Source organism: Dreissena polymorpha, chromosome 5 (genome assembly GCF_020536995.1).
Source record: "Dreissena polymorpha isolate Duluth1 chromosome 5, UMN_Dpol_1.0, whole genome shotgun sequence".
Lineage (NCBI taxonomy): Eukaryota > Metazoa > Mollusca > Bivalvia > Myida > Dreissenidae > Dreissena > Dreissena polymorpha.
This window is the reverse complement of record NC_068359.1, coordinates 86,457,356-86,475,904: the sequence shown is the minus strand read 5'-3', so window position 1 is coordinate 86,475,904 and position 18,549 is coordinate 86,457,356. Positions and strand designations below refer to the sequence as shown.

At 35.5% G+C, this 18,549-nt stretch overlaps 1 protein-coding gene across 1 annotated transcript; it reads left to right on the top strand.

Moving 5' to 3' along the window:
* The first annotated feature begins 1,062 nt into the window (after positions 1-1,062).
* On the top strand, positions 1,063-8,130 carry LOC127831422 (putative tyrosinase-like protein tyr-1). Its single transcript, XM_052356406.1, has 5 exons — positions 1,063-1,085; positions 1,426-1,702; positions 2,485-2,681; positions 3,333-3,775; positions 7,928-8,130. Exons 1-5 carry the CDS (start codon positions 1,063-1,065, stop codon positions 8,128-8,130), a joined length of 1,143 nt encoding a protein of 380 aa, XP_052212366.1.
* Positions 8,131-18,549: the final 10,419 nt, after the last annotated feature.

Below are 18,549 nucleotides of genomic sequence, written 5' to 3'. Positions count from 1 at the left end.
TTAAAACATTGCAAATTTCTTTTTCGACGAGGAAATAGCAAAAAATAATAAATTATCATTTATATAAGACATCAGGTAATAATGAACGTTATCGTTATTGCAGCAGCGAATTACCACTTTTACATCACTATAATACCCAGTTAACAACATAAAAGCATACAATAAATAATTTTTAATTGACATTTTCGCAAATTCTACAAAGGTTCGGGAAAAATCCACCTGCTAGCGGCTACCGAATAAGACGCGACATCAGAGTTCTCACAGTCACCGAGCGACAGAAGCTCTTCCGTGCGTTCAACGTTTTGTACAAGGTGAGAAATTCGTCATTAAATAGATGCCATGGACGCCTTTGACGTGGAAATTATACACAGTACAAATATAAATAGAGTAAAACAATCTATTAAAGCATATACCTGACGCAAACATAAAATATAAAGCTATTTACGAATAATTAAATGCAATTGCATGAATTCATTACCAATCAAATACAAATTATGCATTAAGGGTTAAAAGGCAAACAAGTTTTTGGTATTCACTGTTATTAAAAATATCGATAACTGATTATGCGTATTTTTAAGATAAATACGTACACCAAAATGGGTCATCAATATTCGGTTGTTAGAACACTTACTTATACTATCGATATTGAGATACGGATAACGTCTATTTCGAGTTTGTTTCAGACGGGCGTGCTGCAAAGGTTCGCACGTCTCCGCGGCCAACAGGTTCTCCGGAAACACCGTGGGGCCAGCTTTCTTCCCTGGCACCGCGTCCTCTTGGCGGCGTAAGTATGGCCAGAGTTTTCGTTTTAAGTTGACAATACTAAGGAGGGACGTAGTAATCGCCCTTTGCTCGGAGAATAATGTAACTGACGAAGTCATCGATCGCTCTTGGGTCGGCTATAAATACTAGATACATAGTTGTTGCATTTAGATCGGCAAGAAATCGTAGAGACTGAGTTATCAAATTCTGATTGGTTATACTTTTTAGGGATATATTGATTCATGTTCTGAGAAAACTGGGCGTAATTCATGTGCGTAAAGTGTTGTCCCAGATTAGCCTATGCTGTCCGAACAGTCTAACCAGTGACGACACTTTCCCCCTAAATTGGATTTTTGCTAAGAAGAGACTTCATGTAAACGAAAAATGTCATACAAGCGAAAAGTGTCGTCCCTGATTATCCTGTGCCTCGCTCGTTGTCGTTGTCCTCTTCATGAATGCCTAACGGAATATAATAACGTCTGGTCACAATAATGTCACATTGTTTTTGAAACGTTCCCAAAACCGTAAACGATCTTTACCTAGTAAGATACAAAGTTAATTTTCTAGCAATAAAGCGGTCTTCAAATGCCGAAATAAGCAGTTTATGTAGGAAAAATATATATCATTCAAGTCGATAAAAATAACACTACCGGTCCGCTTTAGGGTAGAGGAGAAGCTGCGTGAGATCGATCCGGAAGTGTCGCTGGCTTACTGGGACTACACAGCAGACTACTATCTACCACTGCCGTCGGACTCTGTCATCTGGAGCCCGTGCTTCGTCGGCAACGGTGATGGCATCGTCCGCGAGGGTCCCTTCCGGTTCATGTACGGCGGCTTCAACACGCTGATCAGTCGCGACATCGCGCCGAACGGAACCTGTCCACCCCGCTTGATCAACAAGGACGATGTTGACGAGTTGATGAGATATTGCTATTATGCGGTAGGTTGTGACATGTGTATTTATTCTAATTGATAACGCTTGAATTATAAAACAACCAAATTAAAGGTCGGCAAAAAACACAGGCAAGCGCGCTCGGGGGTAAATGAGTCAGACTATTAAAATATTTTGTCCCACCTTAATAAAATTAATAATAAAATTTCCCAATTGACAACTTTACTTGAATATTACCCATTGAAGAAAATTTAAATTTTATTTTAGTTTTCGAAAACAAAATCCAAAATACCTTAATGTTATTTTTAAAAACTTTTAAACTTAAATGAATCGCCGTTGTTTCCATAGCTTGTTTCTAAATAGATAGCACGAATAACATCATATCTGTCTCACTCTGAAATAACCACAATAAACGCTCGACTGGAGGCCCTAATAATCTGTTTGAAATGAAGAATTCCCTTATAGTTCACAACCAAAAACGCAGTTTTCCACTTACAATATCAAGGTGATTACTACGGGGTTTTCAAACTTCAGCCATCGCCCATATTCTTTTTCTTTCCCATCAAGTACAAGGCTCTACATAAGCATCGACGTACTAAGACCATACAAGGAGTCTTGGGCCCTTGGTACTTGTTGTATTTGGGGAAGATCTAAAGAACAATCCCACAGTGGGTATCGAACCCGTGATCTCCAGATCGCTAGGCGGACGCAATTTCCATTACGCCATGGCGATCTGTGTAAGGTTGGAGAAGGATTGCATTTACCGATAATGCCTGCACCTGAGTGTTGATTTCCGTATCGACGTTTTTTCGGATTCTTGTCTCATTCAGAACATTACGACCGGAAATACGAAGACCTACTACACACAGCCCCACAATCTCGAGATCCTACAGAATGGCGTCCACATGTGGGTGGGCGGTGACATGTCCAACACGCCGGCGGCTCTATACGACCCCGTGTTTTTCTTGCACCACGTTTTCATCGACTACATCTGGGAGCAGTTCCGGACCCGACAGTCGTCCTTGAGGTGCGAAGTTAATTTTTCATATCGTTTTTAATATTTAAGGAATGCTATGCATTTCAATGTGACGCCATTCCAAACGATTGCGTTGATATATAAAAAAAGCGCTAAATATAGGACAATGGAAACTAGATGACTTATTAATGTACATGTATTTGTATATATATTCAGGCTGTTTAAATGAATTACGACAATGTTTTTTTCTGGGTTTCCTAGGGGAGATAACTGCTCTTCTGTGCTTTTGTTTATTTAAAGTGCATCTGTGTATAATTACATACAAAATAACTAGCCTATTGCTGGATGAATATTTATGTTAAAACAGTGAAATTTGTATGTAAATGATTCAAACAAAAATGAGGGGAAACATGAGGGTTATCAACTTGAAAGGTCTGAGAATCCTCAATTTGTTGGGGGTCTTTTTTAAACTTTGATTTTTGACACGGAAATATGAAACATGCAAACATAACAGAAAACTGAATGTCTTAAAACATTTCACAAACTTTTTTTCCTCAACAACAAACCTTAAAATCATTTTACGGTAATTTATCTCATTCAAAATATTGAAGCGTTGAAAATATACTGTCGGGGATAACTTCCGGTAATCTCGATTTAACAGAATATTGTAGGTATATAAAAACGTTTTTCTCTGATTAACAGTTGCCGAGTGGACGTTGAGAGAGACTACCGGGAACCAGGCGACTACGCAGTTAACAACTTCCCCGGCCACGCCCCCTGGGAGGAGATGCACGGATTCGAGTACCTGCAGAACCGCGATGGTCTGTGGCGCAACTGGACCACTGCTTTTTACGGCTACGAATCGGCGCCGAAGTGTCCCGACTGCGGCAATTCGGAGAACCTCTACTGTGACAGAGAGATCGATCCGCGCCGACCGGAAGGCGTCTGTGTGACGAGGACGAAGTTCTTTTGCGTCGATCAGCCCCCACTTGACGTTGAAAGAGACAAACCGTTTCAAGAGCAGCTAGGTGGCGGTGCAATTGTTACCCTGGGAACTAGAGAAGAAGGGCTGCCAGGGGACGGTCGTACCAGATTCATGTCACAGGAAGAGGGCCTTGCTATCCTCAGAGAGCAGGTTGGGCACGGTAAGTTCAAGTTAAGTGTGTGTGTCACTTTTTGTTTCATTATGCTATTTCTACGAGCATAGTTTTTATTTTAAAGGGGCTACCCGATAACATGCATCAACGCATTCTGAAGAAACTAGTTTTTTGTGTGTAATTTATTAGTAGCATTTTCATACCCAACGAACAAGAAACAGTTATAGAATATATACAGTTTGGCTCAATAAAAGTCGCACTTAATTTGAAGCACCTCTACTTATCCTATCCCGTTTAATATATATTGTCGAATCCAAAATACATCGATAATCTATTCACATAATAAAATTTCATCACATTAATTTCATAACATTTTATCAAAGCGGGCTATTCGTTGAGTATATACACAAAATATTAAAAATAGAGTGTATACATCAGCAAAAAAAATCCTCTATACCCTTTAATACATTTCCAATGATGCTTTACAAATATATCTACTTTACAACCACGCTTTATATAAATTCGATTAGTGAACAATATTTCCTTCAATGGATATACAATGAACTACATGCGTTTTACTCGTGTAAAAATAATTGTTATATAAACCAATCAGTCTTATTCTTAAAAACAACATTTAAAAAAACAACAACAACAACACATAACAAGATATTGATATCGAAAATGCATTCTCTAATATAAAACAATACATCGATGATAACAAAAAAAAAGAATGATAGATGTCAGAAAATCGATTTTTTGAAGTTGATATATACAAATAAGTTCTCTGTTTCGATAAATCAGGTTGTATTTTTTATATCAATATCTTGAGTTATTTGTAAAAATCAATTCTAAGTATCATGAGAATAGATTCCCGATGCCGTACATTCCTCGTATTTTTTATTTTAAGAAATCTAATTCTCAATGTAAAAAAATCAATAAGCGTTATCACGAAATCAAATGCTTGATACAAAATATAGTTAGGTATTATTGGTATCAAGAAAAAGGTTGTTTTTTGTCCTTCATATTATCGTGCAAAAAAAGCGAGGGTTTTGTGATCATATTTGGCGCAATAAAAGACGAAAGAAAAATAAAATGCTAAAACAGATAAGTACTTGAAATAGGTATTTTGTTTAAATACAATAAGCCGTTATAACAAAGGTGTATTTATAATACTTATTATTTTTAAATGATTTCGTCTTTCAAACCAAAACGCTAGAAGTCCATCTGTTTGAACACATTTTCATTTTACAGCCAGTCGACAAGAAAAGACGTCCTTATTGAACACAATATTAGTGGCACGTGTGTCAAGAACACATTGCTTTGAACATAAAGTGCAAAACGACGCATAACCTAATTCTGTAAAGCCTTTGCATGCTGGGAAATTTGTCATCTGCTAAAATGTCGTCTGCTGAATTTCTAAAATTAGCATTTTCTTCGATTTTTTTCAAAGAATACTATCAGAATAGCAAACAGTTTGGATCCAGATGAGACGCCACGTTCTGTGGCGTCTCATCTGGACCCAAACTGTTTGCAAAGGCCTTCAAAATTCGGTTCCAGCGCTGAAAGGGTTAAAGAAAAACTCATAATTTGTCACACCAATGGCGCCGTGTGACTATATTTTTCTAAGAAAAATACTCGCATGCTTTCTGTCTAAAAATGCGAAATAAACAGAAAATTGTTTACATTAAGCCTCTTTTATAAAATATACGAACTGTCATGAATAATTGACATTTTCATTAATACGCGTCAGCACCTACGCAATTTCAACAGGTTTATGCCTTACTTGCACTATGAATGACAACATATAACGATTTTGTTCTAAGAAACACATTAAAAGGTCTGGGAAGACCCCCACCCCGACCCCTTCCCCATCCTTCACATGTTTTATAATTTGAATCGAAAATAGCTCTGTTCAGCTGATTTATATATTTATTTTTCTAAGAAAACCTTCTCACATGTTGACTCACATGTCATTTATTTTATTAGCGCAAAGGTCTATAATTTTATGCTTTGCTTTCAACGTTCTGAGACGGAGTCCCAGGATTTATCCATAAAGAATTTTAAGTGTTTCGATTTTTGAAAATTGTCTTTTATCATGTCAGATTATTGGCGTCGCCCTGGAGGGCGGCGACAAGTATGTAATGCATTTTTTATCCCCACGCTTTTTGAAAAAAAGGTGGGGATATTGTGGTGATCTCCGCCGTCCGTCCGTCCGTCTGTCCGTCCGTCCGTCTGTCCGTCCGTCCTGGCCACTATCTCCTCCTACACTAAAAGCACTAGAACCTTGAAATTTACACACATGGTAGCTATGAGCATATGTGCGACGGTGCACTATTTGGAATTTTGATCTGACCCCTGGGTCAAAAGTTATAGGGGTTGGGGTGGGGCCGCGTCAGAAATTATCACTCATTTTTTTAGGTTATTTTACATTTACTTCTTTATTTCTACACCGATTCACTTCAAATTGATACTGGACCTCACCTATGACAATACGGTCAATCTCAACCATGCATGGCCCCATTCCCAACCCTGGGGCGCCCCGCCCACATAGGCCACACCCACCAAAAATTTCCATTTACTATAATTTTTTCATTTCTACACGGATTCACTTCAAATTGATACTGAACTTTTGTTATGACATTAGGGTCAATCTCAACTATGCATGGCCCCAATCCCAACCCTGGGGCGCCCGCCCACATAGGCCACACCCACCAAAAAAATCCATTTACTATAAAAAAAATTTAGGTTATTTTACATTAACTTCTTCATTTCTACACTGATTCACTTCAAATTGATACTGAACCTCTCTTATGACAAAACGGTCAAACTCAACTATGCATGGCCCCGTTGCCAACCCTGGGGCGCCACGCCCACATAGACCACACCCGCCCAAAATTGCCTTTTACTATAATTTCTTCATTAATACACTGATTCACTTCAAATTGATACTGAACCTCTCTTATGACAATACGGTCAATCTCAACTATGCATGGCCCCATTACCAACCCTGGGGCACCCCGCCCACATAGGCCACACCCTCCCAAAATTGCCTTTTACTATAACTTCTTTATTTTTACACCCATTCACTTCTAATTGATACTGAACTTCTCTTATGACAATACAGTCAATCTCAACTATGCATGGCCCCATGATCAACCCTGGGGCGCCCTTGGGTCAAACATGCGGCGTGGGGATACGCGTCGGCCTCTGCCGCGCCATTTCTAGTTTCTCTTATGGAATGAGAAGTTATTTTACGGATCAATGTATATATTTTTGTTTTAAGGATATCTTTCATAGTGGTGACTTTTGTGTAAAATAGTGTAAATAAGTACTGCATTTGTGCCTATTACATTTGTTACAACATGTATTGCCAATAATGCAAAGCTAATTGTTTTAATTAATAACTGATCCACAACTGATCACAGGGGAAAGATCACAGGGACTGGGCAAATACGCGGAACTTTCTGGTTTTTTATAAAAACAAATGATGTTTTGTATAAAAACGAAATATAATCAAAATATATTTATTTTGTGTTTTTTCTTATTTGATTATTTAGTGGAGAATCAATGTTGTACGATATTTGACGACCTATCGCGCAAGCAAGTTTATTGGAAGGCGTAGTGGTACAAAAACGTACAATGTATTAGTTTATTAATAGACATATAATAACGATCGCTATACACAACCATATAAATAAAATGAACTATGAAATATTTGGGAGTTGCAACACAACATCATAAATAATGATTATTTGTGGGTTATAACACAAAATCACAGATAATGGTTATACCAGTATCTTTTTCTTTTTTGTTTAAAATAATCGGCCAATATATTAATATTTACAGTAGAAAAAATCGTTCTATGTAACTTCATTGAGTGCCTTTTACACTGAAAGTCCCGACGCCCTTTGATGCTTTGCATCAATACTTATCTTGTCTTTTAGTAATGCGCATTTCTCCCTTTGTTCGATGTTGGCGGTGTACGTGTTGCCCTGTGTAGTATAGGACTAGCGAGCGGTTGGTTACTCTGTGTGTCCGTACAAATGTTCTGTGATTTCAATACTCTCATAGTGAACATGTGTTAATGTTAAATGCTTCTGGGGATTCGTGACCGTCATAGAGCACATATATCATTTTAACATAAATCTGGAGGTCCACTGCTGGAAATAGAACACCCAATCATATAATTTATTACTTCAGTGACCGCGTCACCGCCATCTGTAACATTGAATGCAAAGGAACCGGACGCACCAGTGAACCTAAAGCCAACGCTGACTTTGGATTTGCACGAGGAATTGTACGTTATTTCGAGCGCTGACAGCCAGGGGGCGCTCGGAAAGTACGAGGCAATCGTCCGGGCTCTGCTCACCACAACTGCAGTGATCATTGCCAGTTTGATTTAAGTATTTGATGCAACACGATACTGCCATTTGTGTAGTTTGAATGAATTAGTTACGGGATAACGATAAATTTAGTTGACAGCCGTCTTTATTTGAATGGATGGTTACAGGCAGCGTTTGACATAATACAGAGTAATTTTACCAAAGATTGTTAGCTTTTGGTGCAGTTTACACGTTCATGTATGGTTAGTGTTAGAATTAGGAGTGAGATTTGCCTGGCAATAAACGAAGATATATTTGTTTAAATTATTGTCAACAGCTTTATTTTTTGTTGAAATTTGAGCAATCGGACATAGATCAGAAGATTGTGTCGATACTTATCTGTTTTGCGTGTTATTTTTATCGCGCGCGCGTGTGTGTGTTTAAATACAGTTGACCACCGCTATTTCGAACACCATGAATTCGAATACACTGCAATTTTTAATAGTTTCCGCGGAACAATTATTTCTTTCTTATTTAAAGAGTTATTGCTCACAAGTTCTGTGTTTTCCAAATTTATTGTTGAAACTGTGTATTCTTAACCAAATAATTGCAGTTTTAAAGATTGCTTAAATTTTAAATGAGTATTAACCAGTCTTCATCTAGAAATACACATATCAACCTATGAAGGAATTTTACAGCCTTTGCCTATTTCAATTGAAGATTAATCAGCATAAAATACACTTTCCGATTGGAAACAATAATTGTTAATTGTTGTCACAACGACTTATATATAGAGGTATTCAACTGTAGCATGAGTGGAGATTGTGAATCAATCGATCGTTGCTTATACATGTTGTGTCAATCCAATCGGTAGGATGAAGGATGCATGTGCTTTGTTTTACAATTGTATATGTTCTACCAGTCTTACCAAATATTATCACTGCCTATGTTTACAATCGGAACCATTGATTTGTCAAACTGCCAATTCTATCTAATCTACTTATTGACAACTATTAGTCATGTAGCCATCTTGACTGCGTTTTATTGCAAGGAGATTTATTTGCTACAATATATAACCTTTCTGACGCCTAACTGTTATTTTGTTATTTTGCCTTCGTCTCATAACTAGATACTCTCAAACCCACTCTTTTACCTTTCTCCTTGATACCATTTGTTCGGAAGAGCTTCTTCGCCATTTTATTAGTATAACTGCCTTCTATATAACGATTTTCCTTTCTATTTCTCATAATTAGTTATATCTGGCCCGTAGTCTTCTTCATATCCCTATCTACTCTTCTAAATGTTACGGTATGTACCATGCACCTACATGTTGCTCATTCTTAAGGCTTAACATTTCGTCATATTTTAAATAGCTACATGTAATACATAAAATGTGGAATTTCTTCTTCATAACAGTACCGTTTACATGAAATAACATTCCTTCTGCATATATCTAGCTACTTTATGACATGACTTTCCTTTTTCATACTGTATGTCTAGCTACTCTATGACATGACGTTCGCTCTTCATATATCTGGCTACTCGATGACATGACTTTCCTTCTCCATATATCTAGCTACCCTATGATATGACTTTTCTTCCTAATATATCTAGCTACTCTATGACATGATTTTCCTTCTTCCTACATCTAGCTGTTCTGTGACACGACTTTCCTTCTTCATATATCTAGCATCTCAGTGAAATGACTTTCCTTTTTCATATCTCTAGCTACTCTATGGCATGGCTTTACTTCTTCATATATCTAGCTACTCTATGGCATGACTTTCCTGTTTCATATATCTAGCTATTCTATGACATGACTTTACTTCTTCATATATTTAGCTACTCTATGACATAACTTTCCTTCTTCGTATATCTAGCTTCTCTATGACATGACTTTCATTCTTCATATATCTAGCTACTCTATGACATGACTTTCCATCTTCATACATCTAGCTATTACTTGACATGACTTCCCTTCTTCATATATCTAGCTACTCTATGGCATGACTTTTCTTCTTCATATATCTGGCTATTCTATGACATGACTTTCTTTCTTCATATATCTAGCTATTCTATGACATGACTTTCCTTCTTCACATATCTAGCTATTCTATGACATTACTATCCTTCTTCATATATCTAGCTACTCTATGACATGACTTTCCTTCTTCATATATATAGCTATTCTATGAAATGACTTTCATTCTTTCTATATCTAGCTACTCCATGACATGACTGTCCTTCTTATTATATCTAGCTACTCTATGACATAACTTTCCTTCGTCATACTGTATATATAGCTTCTCTTTGACATGACGTTCCTTCTTCATACTGTTTTTCTAGCTACTCTATGACATGCCTTTCCTTCTTCACATATATAGCTAATCTATGAAGCTTGATATTTATTCTGATCATATATAGCTTCTCTACAATGTTTGAGCTTTCACTAACAACTCTATTGCTCATTGGACCTTACAACTCTATGACATTTCCTTTCTCTGCAGCATCTGAACGGTTGTCTCAAAATACATTTGCGTCACCAATACCATAATTGTCGCAATTTTGCACAAATTTATTATATTCCTGGCACTTTTTTCATTACATCCTGAATCGATTCACTCTTTTATTATCCTTACGTTTTTAATAGTTTTCTCATCATCTAAAATATCTTTTGCTTTATGTGTATATTCGTAGCTTTTAAAGTCTGTATTTCCACATTGATATACTGTACCGCATTTCTTTTATGTAACATCAACCTCCTGGGAAGTTGTAAGAGTAGTTTGCTTAAAATTTAAAATCTTGTTCACATTATATAATTGAGTAGTTTCTTTGCAGCTGAAAACGTAAGCAGCAACTTTCATACCTTTGTGTATTTCTAAACATCCAAACATCAAAATTACCAAGAAACCTAAAATAGATACATTGTAGGTTCAAACTAAAGTTAACAAGTACTTTACTGCAAAATTCCTTTATATTTTGTTCATAATTTTGAATCGAACTACGCGTTTTATTGAAATTATAAATAAATTAAGTTTTGTATCATCTATGTTAGGCTCTATATTACCATGTGGGCATATATGCAATTTGTAATATTTAACACTTTGTATGGTTTGGGAACATAATAGGCGATGGAATAATAATGAATTGTTTATATTACAACCAACATAACAAAGTATTGTTTTACTTGTTTTTTGTAATTATTTACAGGGCATATACACCCAACGTGTTCCATCGTTTATGTTTTTGAAAGTACTAACATATATTATTTATTGCTATATATATATAAATATATAATATATTTATGCTATAGATGTAGTAATATAGAATTGGTAAGCTTTTATTTATCGGGTATTAAAGCAAAACATAATTGGAATCACAACCCGATCCTCACTGCCATATCAAATTATTGAACGAGTTAACCCTTTCAGTGCGGGAACCGAATTTTGAAGGCCTTGCAAACAGTTTGGATCCAGATGAGACGCCACCGAACGTGGCGTCTCATCAGGATCCAAACTGTTTGCTATTCTGATAATATTCTTTTAAAAAAATCGAAGAAAATGCTAGTTTTAGAAATTCAGCAGACGACATTTTAGCAGACGACAAAACTCCCAGCATGCAAAGGGTTAAACAATCGTATCAGCTATTTGATGTGTTATTATTATACCGGATTTATATAGCGCCCTTTTTATGCAAGAGTGCACGTTCAAATGCGCGTGTTACAATATTGTTCTTAGTTAAAAGTTTATTGATACGAGTGGCGTTCTGAGAAAACTGGACATAATGCATGAGCGTAAAGTGTCGTCCCAGATTAGCCTGTGCAGTCCGCATAGGCTAATCAGGGACGACACTTTCTGCTTTTATGGTATTTTTAGTTTCAAGGAAGTTCCTCCTTACCGAAAATCAAGTTAAAGCAGAAAGTGTCGTGCCTGATTATTCTTTTCGGACTGCACAGGCTAATCTGGGACGACACTTTACGCACATGTATTATGCCCAGTTTTCTCAGAACACGACTCATATTATCTGCACTGTAAAAGTTTATCATGTGTATCGATAAATATAATATGTATGTGTGTTATTGCTGAGTGTGAGTGTCATATGTTTCCATAGTTTATTTCTCATTAAAATTGTTAAAGGTGTGAAAGAACGATAAGGCAAAATGCATTGTCAATTAAATACTTATATACTCATTCAATCATCCAGGGCGTTTTGAAAGATGTGCATGCACAAATTGCGATTTCTTTAAACTAAAGGTATGCTTGTTCAGATAAAACATTAATATAAATAAACACAAAAAGCTTCAACTATATACGATTATTGTTCAATGGTAATTGTGTCCCCAAAGCTATGTTTTATAAAGTGTGAGATACCAAACTACGCTACCAGCTTTGTTGATTTGTTTCTGTATACATATAAAGTATACTGTTTTGTCATCATCGTTTATTGATGCAAACTTAAATTGCATAATGTATATATACTTTCCATCAATTGCTCTGGTTAAAAAACAACAACTGGTAATTGGTTGACTATTGACCAATTTTAAAACCAACTATAAGTGAAATATCGTATGATGATTGCATTTTATATCGATAAACTTATTTGCATATTTTGTTTTGAATGCATACGTGCTTTCAATTGTGATATGCTTTTGTATGTAATACTACGTTTTTGTTGTTCATCGGAGTTGCCCAATACTATTTCCAATATGAACATAATACAACTATTGTTTTTTTTACTGATTTGCAAGCATGCGACTTCGATATGTACTGCCACGAAAGTTGTATGTGGAAATACAATGTGCTTTTTATGTTTATCATATCATGTAATGGAGATTTATTAAACATTTCATTAAAAACGTGTTGTGTATTAATCACTACGAAACCAACACGACCGGTTATTAGTCTGACGTCAACCACACCATAGTTGAATGCGAATGCGAAGTTAATAAAATGTTGGATAGATGAATTATTACATTTAAAACTTTCTTTCACAAGGTTATTATGAGGTAATTCAACAACATGTTTTAGACATTTATTTATTTTTACAAGATAGAAGGTGCCTAATATGTACGTAATTTACCCAAAATGCATTGAACAAAAGGTAGTACGAAAATACAACATATAAGTTCGTATTCCGATTTTCCAAACACCAAAACAAACACAAAATACAGAAAACAAACTTATTTTCTTACAAGTGTTTTTCGTTGTCATTATTACACATCTAATTACGAAAATTATTTCCATTTTCATATTTTGTTTTAATTTGAATGTAATAAAAATATGTTAAAATAGGAATATAGTGTGTGCTAATATGATCGTTTTTTGTTTTAAAAAACAGAAATCGAGTGCGCTGTTGTTTGCGTGTGTGTGAGAGTGGGTCATTATTTACCTTCTTGAGACGTTTTCTCCTTTTGACACACAGTAGCCAATAGCTTAATGGTCCAAGCAGTTATTTTTTTTTAAAGCAGAATAGAAAAATAAGAATAAAAACTCCGACAATGTTAATCGAACAAACGAATGGATCAATAATACATTCATGTAACATTTGCACTCGCAAAACAAGATTAAAGTCTGGGGCTAGCCGGCTAAAATACTAAGCTCATCGTCAGAGGCTTAAAATCTTCCTTGTTTCTCATCCCAACACGGATACAGCAAAATCGCCGACCCCGAAGGTAAACAAGCAAATACGCTGAACTGATATCCCCCGCCAAATAAATTGTGTTTATGGATTAGTGCAACCCCCTTGATATACGGTATAACCATATAACAAATTAAGTTTAGGGTAACTGTTTTTATGCATTGCAAGTCTCCTCATTAATATCTTTACACCCATGAAGTTTGATGTTAAAATCTTGTAGCGTATCTGAGTCAAAGCCTTGTAAAGTTGCATCATTCAAACATAACAACGGGCAATAACTCTTAATTAGGAAAGTGTATGGTTATGAGTCTTGTGAATGGCACTTCTTCCCATTGATTTTTACACACCCAAGTTTGATATTAAATTGTTGAATCTCATCTCAAATATAGTCCGGGAAAGTTCCATCATACAAAAGCAAAAACCGACAATAACTCTTAAGAAAGTGAAGGTTTGTGATTCTTCAGCATGGCACTTGTCATCATTTATCTCAATACAACCGTGTCGTTTCATGTCGAAGTCTTGCATGGTATCTGTGATATAGCCCTGAAAAGTTACATATAAAACAACAAAGGGCTATAACCCTTATTAAAGAAGGTGTATGGTTATGGTTCGTGTACATGGCACTTCTCCTCATTGATATCTATACACCAAAGAAGTTTCAAGTTGATATCTTAAATCGTTTCTGAGGTATAGCCCTAAAGGTTTGTAACATTCGGACGGTCGGAAAACGCCAATTCTATATCCCTCCGCCTTTGCTCTCTTTTACGAAAGTGGTCCAAAATCGTCGTAAGCGTTAATTAACAGAAACGATGCAATTAATTAATAACAAAATAAAAATACATAGCATAAGAGGAAATAAAATAACTAACATGTTTACACAATTTATTTAAATATACCGATTTTTTTACCAACCCTTTCACATGGGTCTTAAATGTATAGCCTTGTGAATACGTAAAGTTGATTTGGTCAGAAATATAACATGCCATATTTTATATTATTAATCTTTTATTACGGCATCCGTTTATAAACAACACTTTACAAACTAAATTCATTCAGACATATAGTCTATTCTGAATTATGAAATCATATATGTTCCAGTTGTTTGCAAGTCATGAATCGTCCATGTTTAAATCGATACTGACATACATTTCAATGCTTGTACTTAACAGAGCCATATAAACATTGTTCTTATGTGACCAGCGCAGCCTAGCAAGGAGCTGCCCTGTCCGCTAGCTTTCGTGGTTTCAAAATCAGCAAGGGCAGCTCCTGTCCAGACTGCGCTAACTTTAGCCGCATATTGCATAAGACCTTTTTTTCATGACGTGGGTCATACACAACCAACATACATTCACCATGTTACTAACCAAACGTGCAACAATAAGCCCCAATTACTAATACTAATTACTAATACTACCTCAATTTGTCCCATCACCAGACGTACCGGTAAATTATCGGTAAACTTGCGTGGTGTATAATAACCCATTGTATTGACTTTTTTTACGACGTGATTTGTTTTACGTGTTTTTGTCATTTCCATTTGTTTGTTTTGAAAATAAGGACGTAAACAGTAACAAAATTGATAGGGTAAATAGAATAACAGGGTAATGACGTTTACAGAGAAGTTCATTTGCTATCCAAGACAACGGTTAACGTTTCCCAAAAATCGATCAGAACATATACATGTATGTACGCAACTCTAACCTATCTAAATCGGAATGAGTATGGTTCAGGGCCTTAAATGGCCTACATGTTTGTCGCAACCTAGTATACTATATCATCAAAAGATTCTCTTTTTTTATTTATTACTTCTAGCATTGATATGGATGAAAAATGAGCGGCATTCGAAAACTTAACACACATTATAAAGGGTAAAAAAAACGGCAAAAAAACGGTATCAGCACGGACGTCGTATTCTTGACTATCACGTGCTTACCACCTCTGTAGTTTCTTCAATGGAATAAATTTCGTATATTAATATTCAATAACAACAGAGAATTGTAGTTTGCGACATGAAAGCATTATAATCGTGATACGATACATATGGGCACACGGGTGTGAGCTGGTTTGTAATGACATATACAAGCAACACTTTATACAAAATGTATATATGAATTGTTAACAATGTTATCAAAGAGTAATACATGACCCATGATTAAGAGGTCAGCAAATTTCAGAATAACACCGGATATGATAAGATTTAATGTTTTCTTTACTTATGTTATTTTTTATCAATAAGCAAGCATGCTCTAGCAATAATTGATCAAACTAGCTTTTTTATAATCTGATTACCGGGATTAATTTAAATGTATACTTGAACATTTCAGCAAATAATCATACACTTGAAACGTATGTGTCTTATTTGGAATTGTACTATGTATACCTTGTTAGAAACCCAGCTGTGACCAAGATCAAAATTCAATTAACAAAGATTTCATAAATACATGCTAGTATCTCAACAAGATTTGAAAACAAACAAATACATTAGAAGTCAAATGTGATGAACAACATTTATTGCACAATAAATAAGAATTTGCAATGAAATGAACATGCATTTGAAATAACAACAAAGGCCCCTATTCCCCAACGCATTCTTTGAGTTAAGCATACAGAATTGACTTAGACCAAATACATTGCTTCAGAGTTTGTTAAAATGCAGCCTAACTTGGTCAATTAGGTTAAAATCAGACCATTCAAAAGTAGGCTGTCGTCAGTTGAAGTGTCGACTATCAAATGATAGAAGTGTCGACTTTCAAATTAGATTATACATATTATTAAATTTTAGAATGTTGCTTTAATAAAAAATATTTTTCATTCTTTCCCTTATGCTAGGAATCAGTTGGTAAAAACAGAGAACTATCAACAAATGTTTATTGATATATCTCTATTATAAAGACAGCCTCATACTTTACCATAGGAATAGATGCTTTGAGCACTGATGACATCTTCATTTGGACAACATCTATAGGAAGGACAAAGTGTTCTATACACTTTAATCAGTTCATTCTTAAAATAGTTCAGGCGATGCAAGTATGCATACACAAATATACAGAGTTTCAACCCTGCATGTTTACAGAGGTTGTACCTGTAGTTTTTTTCCCTGAAGAATACTTATATATAATTCAACACCATTTTAGTAAGAAACCCCAGACAAACACTAAAATGTGTATGTATTGTAGTTAATGTGTGCTTTGAGGTCTGTTGCAGATAAACTAGTGTCGACATCAATATTTCCCACAACTGCATTATTATAAAAGTTGATCGAGGGCATGAGAACACAAGTCATGTATATGATTAAAGGTAGACTAATCAACTACAGTCTGTTGACCAAATGTAGGGTACATGAATAGCAAATGTGTTCCAAATAAATATACAAGAAATAATCATATAATAATTGTCAGTGATAAATTCACACAACACTGATTAATCATATACATGGAGTTCATTTCAAAGTACTATAACAACTACCTTTCACGTTACACAAATTAAAATGATATTAGTCTTATTCCACAAACACAAAGTATTTTGGAATGAGTTTTAAGTATTTTTAAACAAAATATCAGAATTAGCAGTGCATGGTCACTTAAAAAAGAAAAGTGTATTTGATGATAATTCATTGTAATTGTAAATCTTTAACAGAGGCAATAGTTATAATAGCATCTTGACAAAACTTCTAAAATTAACATACATGTATAACTGTTTAAGGTATTGATAACAATATATGAATAATATGAAGTTACCAAAACGTTTTCCAACTAATTCTGTCATTGCAACAATATGTAACATCGCTAACATAAGCCAATACATAAATATTGATTACATTAATATGAAGTCATGCTAAAAAATAAACAAGAAAATATTTCGTAACATGATATTTCATTTAAAGGAAAAATTTCAATTCATATTGAGAAGACAATGTGGTTAAATTTTCTTATTTCAAAATTTATATGTGTCTTGTTCTGAGAAAACTGGGCTTAATTCATGTGCGTAAAGTGTCGTCCCAGATTAGCCTGTGCAGTCCGCACAGGCTAACCAGGGACGACACTTTCCGCCTAAACTTGATTTTCGGTAAGGAGGGACTTCCTTGAAACTAAAAATACCATAAAAGCGGAAAGTGTCGTCCCTGTTTAGCCTGTGCGGACTGCACAGGCTAATCTGGGACGACACTTTACGCACATGAATTAAGCCCAGTTTTCTCAGAACGAGACACATATGTACTCGACTGTGATCAATTAATGACCAGTACACGCAGTCTACCACTGACATTAGTGACCCTGTTGTTTACTGCACCACCCACCATCAGAGCTTTCAATATAAATACAATCAATTCATGAAACAAAGTCAGTCAATCGGAGCATTGCTCTTATGGCTTTGAAAGTGAAAAAAAGTCTGTCATAAAAAACTATAACGCTATATTGATCAGAAATAAAGATCTTCAAAAATATTTAAAAAGCAACGTATTGTGGTTTCAATATCAAAATAAGAAATTACTTCATTTACATGATCTACACAAGACATTTTTATCGTTGAAAGGAGAAATCATATAAGCAAAAAATATAAACACGTTTTTTGTAAACTACATTATTTTGTTAAAAAAATAGTTAAAGGAATTAAAGGACAGAAGATTGTGCTAAGATTTCCAGCTGTCTGCAACTGAGAGCAGAGATCCGAGTCCCGCAACTCTGATTTCACATAATGCACTTCAGTCAGACAATGCAACCAGACTAGTGATGCCAAGTTCCACAACTCTTACCGCTCACATACCAAGTCCCACAGCTCTGTCCCCTCACATCCACTGTCGACTCAGGGCCTTTCTGGCAGCCAGTTTCTGGGTGAAGAATGAGGCCACTAGCATCGCTATTACCA